The sequence below is a fragment of the Electrophorus electricus genome, chromosome 6, assembly GCF_041902795.1.
Source record: "Electrophorus electricus isolate QZ-2024a chromosome 6, ASM4190279v1, whole genome shotgun sequence".
NCBI classification, from domain to species: Eukaryota; Metazoa; Chordata; class Actinopteri; order Gymnotiformes; family Gymnotidae; genus Electrophorus; species Electrophorus electricus.
In genome coordinates, this window is record NC_137502.1 from 31,506,245 (window position 1) to 31,519,555 (window position 13,311).

At 47.1% G+C, this 13,311-nt stretch overlaps 2 protein-coding genes across 6 annotated transcripts in view; one reads left to right on the forward strand and one right to left on the reverse strand.

The window, feature by feature from the left end:
* brd4 (bromodomain containing 4) overlaps positions 1 to 13,311 on the reverse strand; it is a 30,492-nt gene that overhangs the window by 15,777 nt on the left and 1,404 nt on the right. Inside the window, exons 1-2 of one of the 5 annotated variants that reach the window (XM_081716456.1) lie at positions 12,140 to 12,280; positions 10,725 to 10,884 (exon numbers count right to left, since the gene is read on the reverse strand). Coding sequence is in view for 2 of the 5 variants with exons in the window: in XM_035525178.2 (XP_035381071.1) it covers positions 4,793 to 4,893 (101 nt within the window). In the remaining 3 variants the exon portion in view is untranslated. The other 4 variants (XM_081716455.1, XM_035525179.2, XM_035525178.2 and 1 more) reach the window with 4 other exon arrangements.
* Positions 12,600 to 13,311, forward strand: part of LOC113581843 (lysophosphatidic acid receptor 1-A) — a 14,132-nt gene continuing 13,420 nt past the window's right edge. The window contains exon 1 of the mRNA XM_081716458.1: positions 12,600 to 13,311. This exon is cut by the window's right edge and continues 214 nt beyond it. The gene's annotated coding sequence lies outside the window, so the exon portion shown is untranslated.

Below are 13,311 nucleotides of genomic sequence, written 5' to 3' on the forward strand. Positions count from 1 at the left end.
ACCATGAAATGAGCAAATGGGTGGGCGGGCCACATGACCGTGCATTCCACACTCGAAGGAGTTCCGGCGAGGGGGGCGTGGGACTGAGCGTTTCGCAGCATGACTGCTGAGGAACTAAGAGCCACCGCGGCGCCTGCCACCAGTGAGCACTCCCGCACGAGCGGCTCTCTTCAGGCACTGCGTGTCCTCCCAGCGAGAGTAAACACACACAAACCACAGTCCCAACACAACCTGTGACGGGGGGAAGGGATGGAATGTGGTGGAAACTACAGCAAAACTGGGTGGAGAGGACAACTGCACGTCTGCGGGAACCCTGAAAGTATCTTGAATTTGACACCATTATCAAAATGCTACTTTCAACATCGTGTTTGGCACGAGTGCTCAGAATAATTTTTAGAGCGTTATATTTATTTATTTTTTTAGAACTATAGAACATTTTGTCCACGCACACTCATCTTACCCTTTGAAATTGTGAAAGCATGAGAAAATCACAGGGGGGATAAGGATCTAACTAAAGAAGTTGTACGTCTTGGGCTTGCATTCAATATAATAACTGCACTGCCATCTGAGGCTGCATCAGCTGTCTGCCTGGTTACTGGACGCACTGTCGGCATGAACAGCTATGGCGCGTTTTGCCGTGGACGCTGTTGAAGACAACGTGCTGGTCTCTTGGGAAAGAGAAGGAGCACCGTTGCTCAAGCAGTCAAAAAAAAGTGGCAGTTTTCTGGACCGGGATGAAGTTGATGTGTTGTCTTGTCTGATCGGTTTTCATGTGTTACTAGTTTGCCTGACTACGGCACTTCGTTCTGGCAAGCTATGGCCACATCGGCAGCGACGCCTGTTTGAGCACTTCTGTTTGTTTCCTGGTGAACGAGGAGAGATGTCTTATTGAGATGACAAGGGGTTTGCTTAAGTAACATTTTAAAACCAATCTACAGATTTGTCGTCAGTGTTTTCAGCAAGTGGTACACCCAGGAACTGACTGTGACCACAAACTATCTATGATGAGTTGAGCAAAAGACTCAACATTGGGCATAATATTTTGTTGACACTTTCTGCTGCTCTGTATTATCGACACAATAGGATTTGCAACTTTTGGGAATCACATGTCTGCGCCAAGCCCTTAAAGACAGAAGAGATACCACAGAACTGAGTGTGTGAGTGCGTGGGCGTATAACAGGTGATTCCACGACTAGGTACAAGCCAGCAGGATGAACAAACGGGTCCTACTGCAGTAAAACGGACTACGAAAGTTTCTCAAAAGCACGGTTAGTCATCATAGCCATCACCAGCACTTGAGAATCATCGTTTTAAAAATGACCAAGAGGACAGGAAACGGGTCTGGACGCCTCATGTCTGCCTTCCCCTGCTGGCCATCAGTGCCCTTGAGGGAGGAAACGGAGCCTCAGCAACCCCTAGAGTTACTAGAGCACACTGCATGAAGAAATGAGTCACCATGACCAACTCCTGAAATACTCACGGCAAAAACAGAACACACTGGCACCAGGCTCACGCAACGTGATGACATGCCTGATTACCGGTGCACGCTTCCAGCAGATTCCTCCATCTTTATCTCAGAGGATGAAACAGAAGAGTTTTTTCCCCCCCCCCAAACATCAGGTTCATTAAGCTTTGATATTGATTTAGGGATCCTCCTTAAAATTTGCATTTATTTAAAAATTAAATAAAAAAACCCAACACACACACGAAACAGAAGTGCCCTGAGGGATAACACTGATGCAACATGAGGAGAAACTTGAGTTGGCTCCACCCGCGCACGCACAAACATGAATCTGATACTACGTCCCTCCACCTCTAACTTCTGCATAGTCATAGTTTTGTCACACTTGCATCTTCAACTAGATCAAGACGAGCTGATTTCCTCGGCTGCTAGAGGAATATTAAACAGGCAGGGCACTAATACACTCCCATTAACCGCACAGACGCTCGTACGCAACCAAGAACAACAACAACGAGAACACACTCCGGGAAACGGAACCTATTGGATGAAAAATGGCACACACAAAGCCTTCATTAAGGATAGAAGATAAAGACCAAACAGATGGATTAAATTTAGTCAAAATTTAACATTCAAGAAGTACAACACACGGCTCATGTTCAAGTTCAGAGTGATTCATTAATAACTCAATGAGCAGATATGACTTCTGTTTTACAGATTTTGCAAAGTTTAAATAGTGGAAAAGATATTTAGGTCAGTTTTGTTTAAACATGGACAGAAAAGCAAATGGCTACTGGGTAAGGAGCACAGAAGAAACAAACTCCCAAATCATTGCCTCAACAGTAAGATGACATTTAAACTATGAGAATTTCTATTTATGCTTTGGTTATGGAGAGTACTGAAAAAATAGTGTTTGAACAACTACCAAAAAGGTTAACAGACAATCTCAATGTAACTCATAATTACGTGAAAATCATCTACCTCCCAGAAAATAAAGAATTACTATTAATATTGTTTAAAGCAAGAATTATTTTCCTTTGAAATGGAAGCACAGTTTTTCCCCTTTCGCTCTGCTGTAGATTTTTGCCTTGCTAAAATAGAAATGACGCAAATATTGTATTATTCTACACAGGAAGTCAGAGGCGACCGTCCAGAGTGTGTCATAAGTGTACATACAGGAAGATTCTCACGTCGGTTTTACACCAGGTCAGCGGGCAACGATCCCTTTGAGCCAATTCACACACAGCAGCCAAACAAGGCCAGTGTCACAGGATGGGAGTTACATTTCCCTGAGAACGCAACACTGCCAAGACACACAAAAGGTCTAGCTTGTCTCAAATATAATATTAAGTGAGTGTTACTTAAATGTTACTGCTATGGTATCTGTATTTACGTCTGCCACTAATGGTAGGGGGCTAGTTTTTAAACATCAAGCCAGCAGCTGCGTTCCTAACGGGGGGGGGGGGGGGGGGTTAAGACTCCCTCTGCATTTCCTTCACACCAGTCCTCTCTGGAATAGCAGTTGACCTCTGACCTCAGCATAAATCATTAAAACTTCTGTGGAATGCTGGTGAGGGAGGAAGTGGCTGTAGCTGAACGTGCAAGCTCCAACCAGAAACCAGGAAATCTGGTTCTGCAGGCAAACCAGGCCAAGTGGCAAGAACAAACCAAAAAAAAAAAAAAAAAAAAAACTCTCAAAGTTAAAACAAAACAAAAACACAGAACACACACCCACACAAACCATCAAAACATACACACAAAACCAAAACAGCAGCAGCAACAACATGATTGCATCTCTCACGATAATAAACAATTAATAATTCAGGTTTTCGTGGTCTTCAGGGAGGACCACAGGTAGCCCCCGCTGCACCAAACAGGGCCTGGTAAAGGAGTGGGCCGGCTGGTTATTTCCTTGAAAGCCAGTGCATTAATAATAAATGCTGCTGCTTTGATGGAGACCGGAGGCCCGCTCCCCCTGGCCCTAGGTTTGTCTGCCCCTCTCCGGTTTCACATCCTCGTCTCGACACTGCTCTGGGGAGCTCAGCTCCACGTCTCTCCTGCTGTCGCTGGCCCAGTGGGAGCCAGTGTGACCTCAGAGGCAAGAGCGGAGGTGGCCCGGCCGTGCCGTGCCGAGGTCAGCACTCGCGTTCTGCCCTGCGTGGATTTTTCGAGGTGCTTTTTCAGCTCGGGCGCAGCTCTCCACTGTGTCGCTCCACAGAAATGTTACGTCTCACCGCTATGACCCCCACACATGCAAAAAAAAAAAAAAAAAAAAAAAAAAACCTCCCAAAAACATAGGGAAGTAGGGAGGCGTAAGCCAAGTAAAGCCTCCCTCAGCCCCCGTTAATCAGGCGAATGGCGGGATCAAGCATGCCCCACCTTGTAAAAAACTTTTTCCACCACCTGGTTGCCACTGCTACATGAGCCCACGTTCTGCCTGACGCTCGTCCAAATCTGGCACACCAAAGCCACGGCACGGGCAGGGACAGGCCTGTCAACCCTCGCCCAGAACCTCTCACAGGAGTTATATTTGATCTGCCCACCTTCATACTTCCATTAGCTCAGGGGGTGAAAGGTCAGAGGCTGTTCACGGCCAGCTTGCCCCTCTCTCTCCATTGGCCTTTCAGGCACACAAAGACCCCGACAAGTTCTGTGTTGTGCTACACACTTTCCTCCCCCCCCAGGACATTTCTACCCTCACCCCTTTTCATTTCTTCCCCCACCCCAGAATGGGGGAAAACAACCAGTGCAAGAAATCCAGCCTTTACTTAAGGGTGTTCAACATGGAAGTTAGGAGACAACTCTGTCCAAGGTTCAAGGTTGTGCCGTGTGGAAGCGAAGCAGAGCAGGGAGGCTGTTCCCACCGCAGCTAGCCTGCTCCAGCCGGCTGAGCACACGCAGCTTTTCCAAAACCCTCAAAACCCCTCGCCTGCTGCCACAACAAATACACCACCCCCTCCTTCCTCTGAAAATCACCCCCACCCCTCCCCCACCCCGCCGCTCAGTCACACACCCCCTCTCTCACCGGGAGGCTGCCCATTCCCAGCTTTTTAGCTTTCCTGCTAACAATGCCACACTTAGCATACTGTTTTGAAGCCATTTTGTTTAAAACTACTACCAGGGGAAGGACACTGAGGGTCTGACGTAGTGACAAGAGAAGCGTTTATCAAAATGGTCAGGGTACGAGATTTTTGAACTAGCCCTCATGTTTAAAGGCTGACCTGATTACCTTCAGAAACAAATCTGGCTCAAAAAAACAGCACCTAAAAGGCCACAATTTCAGTCTAAAAGAACATTAAGAAAATGGGGAAAAAAGAACAGTTGGAAAGTTACCTTTTTACGGCTGCTGAATAATGTGCAATTTTTTCCAAAAGGGCATCCAGTGTCTGAAAATCCAGCAAATCATTGGACTTGGAATGCATTTTGTAATCCATTTATAAAAGGTCCTGTCACCAGAAAACCAAACCAAAAGGAACAAAGAATAATAAAAAGAATAAGAAAAGTTTGTGGACTGCTGTAAACCCAAAACAAGAGCAGCTAGCGTTCAAACCTCCAGTTCAGACACATGAGTCCCAAAAACCACAGTGCCAAATGCATGTTAATCCACAGGAAGTCCACAATAATCCTGAGAATGAGGTCTTCAGTCCTGAGAAAAGCCCGAAACAGAGCTCACGACTCCAGTAGCTTCAGTATGGGAGAGATCGACAGACAGAGAGCGAGCAAGAGAGAGAGAGCGAGAGGAGAGGCCTGCGGCCAGCTAGCTGGGTTAGCTCTGTGCGCCGGGCTTCTCTCTTCCCCCTCCCCCTCTCAGGAGCACAACGGCCCAGTTGCCACAGGCACTTTGCCCCATTGTGTCCCGCGTCCACGGCCTGTCTTGCTCAACACCAGACCTGAAGAGAGAGCGAGAGAGAGAGGGAGAGGGGACGTGGTAGCCAAGGTCTCGGTGAAAATCCAGACGCGGCACTTTTTTTCCTCCCCCTACACTCTCTCTGCCTCTCACGTACACTCGAAGCAGCGTGCTCTTACTCAACGGTGAAAATGGCTCTGCCGCTTCCTCATTCAGAACAGTCTCAGCCCACACACCCCTCCCTCTGCGCTCTCTGGCGTTCACTCGCTTGCTCTGTGTGTCTCTCTCTCTCTCTCTCTCTCTCTCTCTCTCTCTCTCAACCCCTCCCTTCTTTCCACCCATCAATAGCTTGAGGTCTCTCCACCTTCCCTCCCTCCCTCCCTTCCTGCCTCTCTCTCTCTCTCTCTCTCTCTCTCTCTCACACACACACACTCACACCCTTCAGATCCCCCCCCCCCCACTTCCCTACTACCATTCTGCCCTCCCCCTCTACCAATTCCTTTCAGGCTGATCTTCAGCAGGCCACCCCCCCCCCCAAAAAAAAGAAGGGGAAAAGAGAAAAGGAAAAAAAAAAAAACCAAGGGCTCCCTTATCTACAGCCGCGCCCCGAGCTCCGCACGCATTCACACACACGTCTAGACTACGGCAACACAAAGGCAGCCACGCCAGGGCTTTTAGAGCGGCAGTCGCTGAACAAGAGCTACACATGGAAGTGAAAGAAGAAGGAAAGAAAACTCCCCCCACACCACATAAGAATATACAGGGGAAGCAGAGAGAGAGAGAGAGAGACAGCACGAGGGAGAGGGAGGAAACTGAGTCAAGGTGACTAGCAGCAGGGTACATTAGAGGACAAGTTCCTTATTATTAATGACGCAACCTCAGTAAATATTCAGTGGACACCCTCTGCACCTCTGCCTGGACAAAGGGACATATCACAAAACAAACAGTGGCCACGTGTCCGCAAAATCACCCTCGAGCTACCTCGGGCGCACGGAGCGGTGACCGGATGTTATGGCACTCCGTGGTCTCAGCAGTAAACAAATACTGGGACCTGCTCTGGGCAACGTCAGCAGGGGTGAGGGAACCCCAGCCGTGTCTGCAGTCGCCACCGTCAAGTCAGAGTAGCAGCACCCGCACCAGCAGAGGCTGAACTCTAGAGCGACACTCACGTGCGACAGAGAGGCGCAGACGAAGGCTGCTGTTCTCCCAGAAGGGCGCGCCGTTCACCTGTCGTTCACAACCGAGCTGCCATCTGTCTGCGAGACACTTCCCACCGCCGCCACGATGCTGCCGAACCCTGTCGCTCTAGCAGTGCAGCACGGGCAGGACCACCCACCGGCGCGGCATCTCGTCCGGATGCAGCCGGCAGACCCAGTCAGGAAGGAGGACTACACTACGCAAGCGAGGGAGGGAGGACAAGCGGAACAAACTAACACAACCTCCACCAAGTCGCTGCCCGCGAGCCAGGAAACATGGTGGTGGTGTAAACGACACGGGGAGAGCGTGAGAACTGCCGAGAAGCCAAACCCAACGAGTGTCACCCTGAGGGACTACAAATCTAATTGTGCTCAACAGATAACCTCCAATAATGCACACACGCACGTTTACTGCCAGTGACAGCCCGTCTCCACTCAGCACCAGAGGGCTCAACAAACACTCATGAGCAATGTTACATCACTTAAAAAAAACCCAAAAACCTATTATTGCCAAACAAGGCCCAATTCTAAATAAGTAAATCTCATCTGATTGCGTTACCCTGTCCCTTAAAAAGGACAAATAGCACAATCAATCCAGGGATCAATAACGCAATCAAGTCAACAATAATGAAGCTTGAAACATTACAAAAGAGAGACATTCTTGCATGACGAGCAATTATCAGTTAATCAGACAGTAAGATGGTCAACGTTAGTTGCTGTGGCTTTAGTAGTGTGTGTGTGAGTGATATGAGGACAGTCGAGACTTGCAGCAAGGCTGGGGTTACACCAGCAGCAGATACCATCTCCAGGAACAGATGTAAGAGAAGGGCAGGCTTCAGTATCCCTCATCTGCCTCACATTCTCTCACACACATAGAGAGGGGGATACCTGGAAGGAAATCTTAGTCAGGCTTTTAAAAAAAAAATGTTTTATTATGTTTAAGGTGTACAGTTTAGATAACAGGAGGCACTATGAGCAGCAGAGCCTGTTCTCTCTAAGCATTGGCTGTAGCTGGGTAATCCTGATCACGCTGCCACACCTGGGCAGATGCCACTGATGGAGGGGAGGAGACAACGACCTTCCACCTCGACCCCAAACAGCCTCTCATTACAGCTCTAACGCCATGACAGTCCCAACTCAAGGACTTCGGGTTTTACTTTTCTAACAAAGCTCCACAAACTCAGGGTCTGCACCCAGGAGGAGATACCGTGTATATGATTTCACATGTGATCATGACGCTTTTTCTCGCATGAGCACGTTCATACACACACCGACACACACACACACACAGGGTCAAACCCAGTCAGACCCTGCACCCGATCCACGTGCCATATGCATCTCTCTGAGGGACAATACAGCAGCTGCCAAAGTGACAAAGAGGCTGCCTGAACCCGGAGAGAAGAGAGAAGCTAGGACAGCCCATGCTAGGGCTGCCATTTGGGGAGCTGGGGGGGGGGATGGAAGAGGTAGCGGAGTGGGGGATGGGTGGGGCAGCAGCACAGGAAGAAAATAACTCTCCCCACGAGGAAGCGCCTCCATACCTCTGGGGCCATTAATCATCCCAGCATTTGGGCAGGCCAAGGCAGACAGAACCTGGCTGAAGGAGAACACAGACAGGCAAGCCGCAGCATATGTGCATGCAAGTGTACGTACACACACACACAGTCTCCAGTGCTGGACAGGTGAGAGTGAGCTAATGAATAAGAGAGAGTAGTACAGGAAAGACACACACACACACACACACACACAAAAAAAAAAAAGCACAAAAGCCTTTTAATCTGCTTCGTCCATCCCTTCATTGCCCTCCTGAAATGAAGAGGCCAGATAAAGAGAGAAACTCATCTTCTCCCATCTGCTCCCAGCGTAGCCGCCACAACACACACCCACACTCACCCCCACCCCGAGCATCACCCCTCCCATCTGTTGTCTGAATGTGTGTGTGTCCTAGGATGACACAGCAGTCACACACTGGCACAGTGGAGCACCAGTATACGCCCCCCACAACCCCCACCCCCCAGGGCCTTAAACAGAGTCTACTGTACCCTCCTCCACCTCCCAGTTCTCATAAATCTAGCACTCCATCAGCACCACCCCCCAAAGGAAAAAAAAAAAAGAAAAACCCCCACAAACACAAAGCAATGTACACAACCACAGCTTCTTTGGGAGCAGCACCTCCAGATTCTGAACTCACCCACATTGTCTATATGTAAGCTAGTTCTCAGTACTCATCCACACTACATGTGAACATGACTTTGCATGTACTCAAGAGTACACCAGCACACACACACACACACACACACACACACACACACACACACACACACACACACACACACAAAGGCAAATTAATACATGAAAGCGTGATGTCAAGTATTACACAAACTAAGACTGGCACAATGGTTTACAGTTGTTCTGGCTCAGAGCCTCAATATGAGAGACTGATGGCCTGGAGTCCAAAGGCAGAAAGATTTCTACTGCTGCTAGCCGTGCTACTACCGCCGTGCCTTCTGTACCAGGCTATCGGGCACCAACCAAGACACGCTGCACAGTTGCTAAAACACAGCCACCTGCCTACCAAAAATCAATGCATTCAGTGATGTCCTAATCTGAACACGTAGACACCATTCAGATTCTCCATATGTCAATCGGTGCATTAACAATGCGTAATGAGGACCTACTCCAGCCATGTCCTAAAAATCTATACATCACTAGGAATTGAATATAGGTTCATATGACTACATTCAGGAACTAACACTAAATATGTATTATATCATTTTATAATTTAAAATACACTCAGATGAGAAGACACCCATATTAAAAGTTGCATAAAAAGTAGCAGAATCAGAGGACTAATTTATTAACTAATAATCACCACTAAAATATTTGCCTTTATCTGAACTCAAATTATAGGCTGATGAAAAGCTGCAATTTTCACATAAAGTGCGACTACAACAAGAAATGTCAAAAACGTTAATATTATCTAATGTAAGTAAAATGATCGACCTAAAATACTCATTGTGTGTACTGTGACTTGCAAGAAAGCAAATTTTCCTTCAGGTGTGATGCATGAAAACCTGTAGACTTAATGACAATTACTACATTTATTAAAGACTGTGCAGTCTATATAGCTGTACATATCTGTCTAAAACCTTCTGAATTTGGTCAGACATTGGGGACCAGTGGGATACTGCACTTGTCAGCTCAACCCAATATGCTTGACCTCTATGACCTGAGATCAGGGCTCTAACACAGCCTCAGCTGGACCTTTGCTGTTCTGTTATATAATCACCTTGCTGGATTCCCATTCTATTCTAGAAGTACTCCGCTGGACGTTTACCATTCCACTCTATAAGCACTCTGCTAGACCTTTAACATTCTTTTAAATAAGCAGTCTAGTGGACATTCACCATTCTCTTATATAAGCACTCTGATGGACGTTTATCATTCTCTTCTATAAGCACTCTTCTGCTGGACGTCTACCGTTCTGTTCCATAAGCACTCTGCTGGAAGCTTACCATTCTCTTCTATAAGCACACTGCTGGATATTTACTGTCCTGTTGCACAGGCACTCTGCCAGGGCTCTGGCATTCAAGGCAGACTTTAGACAGGAACTGCTCCACTGTGCGCCACCTGGCTTGAAGTCCAACCACTGCCCATCCCCAAAAGTGCACTCGTCTTTCTTACTGCTCTGTGCCCTTGGCTCCGAACTTCCTTCCAACCCCTCGCTTCACACCACAGGTGCTGTTCCTCTCCATTAAGATCCTGACTTTGTCAGGCAAAAACTTCTCTCCCCCACATGGCTGCAAAACCTCCGGCCCATTGCTGTGCAGTCTAGATACGAGACTCTGCGTGGGCTCTTTGGACGAGCCGCTCTCTTCCTGCCATGCCTGCGAGAGGCTGAGGCTTTGATATGGCCCAACCACCGAAAGCAGCCTACCATACTGAAGCAGCTCAACTAACTCAACCAACCAGAATCATTACCAGTGTATGCAGGTGGGGGCTAATTACCGTGTGATATTTCAACTGGTTACACCTGTTCTCAATCGCCACTGGCGATAATTACCTGGTGAGTACAGTTTCACAAAGTAAGTTAATATTAAAGACTACCTTTTGTCTTTCACCTGACTGTTCTAAATGTGCAAACAGTGACATATACACAGGGGAAGATATGACAGGGTACCAAGAGGGAAGGGAAGAAAAACAAATCACATGCTTTACTTACATTTTTAGCTCTCTTGTGCAGTGTCTCTTCTCTCCCTATCTGAGTGCACTCATCCTCGCTGGAGCACTCAGCACAGGCGCTGCTCTCACCAGGCACAACGTCACAGACTCCCGAAGCAGGGCAGATGCCTGATCACACACGCTCAGCAAGGGGGCCACTACTAAAAGACATGCGAGACAGAGAGACAAACACCGTTAGTGCGCACGGCTACACATTCTCGTATTTCCTAAGTGTACCAGCACCCTCATGAATTTAGCCATGGAATGTTCTCAAAACTGACAGGATGCGGAGAGGTAGCAGATGGGCTCCCTGACCCTGTTCACTATTACAACCCAAGGCACGCGGCGCTCCCTGTGACGGCCACGGACGTTAAGCAGGACAATTTCACAGGTTCAAAATAGCCCACTACCTTGAACATTCTCATCACACAGTGACAAGGCTGAGCACCTTCTTAAAGCAGCAGAAGTTGCTATATTAAGAGAGCTCTGACATCAGCAGAGCACACGCACTTCTGAGACGCAGGTCCTGCGGTGAGAGGAGAGGGTAAAAGGCAGTCACAGAAGTAAAAGGTGCACTAATTAAGAACCCCCCCCCCTAGATTTTTTACAACGTCTGGCGTGGTTAATCATTCAAACTCTAGATCTTGCAAGCAATTGTCATGTGCCTGTTTGTTCAGGATTTCCAGCATTGTTAGGGGTTCTGGGGCATTTGACAACCGGAACAAGAACATGAGTTAATCTGTTGTTCTAGGGCAGGAGATTTGGTGTAATGAGTGCCACTGAATTAATATTCATAGTTACAACAGACAGCACATGACCTTTTTGCAACATGAAAACATCCAATTATGTTTAAAAAAAATCAGAATTACTATAAACTATAATTACTACCTTCTAATAACCATACTAATAACTTCCTTCAGCTGTGTAATTGTGCACTCCAAAGAAATGCATTACCCCGATGTTACATTAATTTACCTGCTGTGACTTTTAACAATGTTTACACATATTAGCATTTACAACAGAACACTTGGTATTGTATTTGTTCTCAGAGCAGGAATCGTTATCAGTATCTGCACTTCCGCTACTTATGGACTGGATGGGTTGTTTTAAAACATCAGGACCCTACACTCCAAGATGGAAAAACCTACACTACAGCAGACCATATTTTTACACCTGAACTGTCCATGCTAGCAAAACACTTCTGGATTTATCGATAACTGTGCAAAAGAATGTAATCTCTGCGCTGAAAGCAGAAGCAATCATTTTCTGGGAACCTAGTTTCTCCACCCTGTCCATTCGTTCTTGTGGACTCTCATTCAGAGGTTATATCCACAATTAGGCCAAACAGAGTTACCATGGCAACCAAGCTACACCGTCTACCAAGAGGATTTGAGGGAAGTAGTTTAAGAGACACACCTCATAATCTGCCCAATGCAATCCTGCAATATGCACAGTGATACAAGGCTGATGTGGCCAAGCACAGTTAAAGAGATAAAAGTGACAGTCTCAGTACTACTTGTCTTGGCCCTTTAACCTCTGCTGACACCTAATTTGACCAGTAGCTTGGACTTTCTCTTGCAATCGGTATGCACTTTGCACTGTCCACCACCTATGTACACATGGCCACAGTCGATGAGGAGGGAAGGTAAACATGGGTTGCACATTGACCAGAGGCCACGCTGCTGGCGCTGACCCGAGACCCCTTAATACCGGTGCGAAACGCACTCGGCTCCGGTGAGATTAAATGCCGCCATAAGTCGTGTGTGCCTTCCTTCTGTCAATACGAGGGTGGTTCAGCCATCTCACAATAATGCTACACCACCCTGTCGTCATTGTTCTAAGCCTTTATTTATAGTCAGTACACTTTGATGCTTATTCCCAGCCAATTGTCCAAAAAAAGCCAACAATAACACCATGTTCAGTTGATGAACGATAAATAACGTCACTATCAAATATTGGATTTGAAGTCATGCACAAAAAAACAACAACGCAAGCATAACAGGTGTTTGCCTTGTGAACACGTGTACTGGTATCAGAGAAGAGCGTGAATCCCTTGGAAGTAGGTGGTGAGGATTTGTGTCAGGTCATTGGTCACTTGTTACTTATTCCACGTTAGCCTAAACTAAACCATGCTAATGAATTATGCTAACTGGGCAGGAAAGCTCACATCAGCCCTGCATACCTCTAACCATGCAGTTAGGAAAGTTTGCTTGGGACATCTGAAGCCACGTATCTTAATCTCTTTAGGAAGGAAACTGCTGGCCGCAGAACATCAGGCCTCCACGACTCGCCACACACTCCACATCCCTGCCAGTTATGCTCAGCACCGACAGGACCACGATTAGTAAGGTGGCAAACGCCACTTCAATAGATTTATTGTTCTATACTGCTAAAATGTGCTTTATGTCGGCTAGTCCTAAGACATAATGACAAACTCCAAGCCTGTACACGCGGCATCTAAAGTGACATCTGTAAATAGATGACAGTCTATTTGTTTGACAGTGTTTGTCCCAAGACGATCCACTGGGATGCAAGTTAACTGACGGGGATAATAGCAAGCAAGTCAGCTATCATTAAAAAAGCAACAA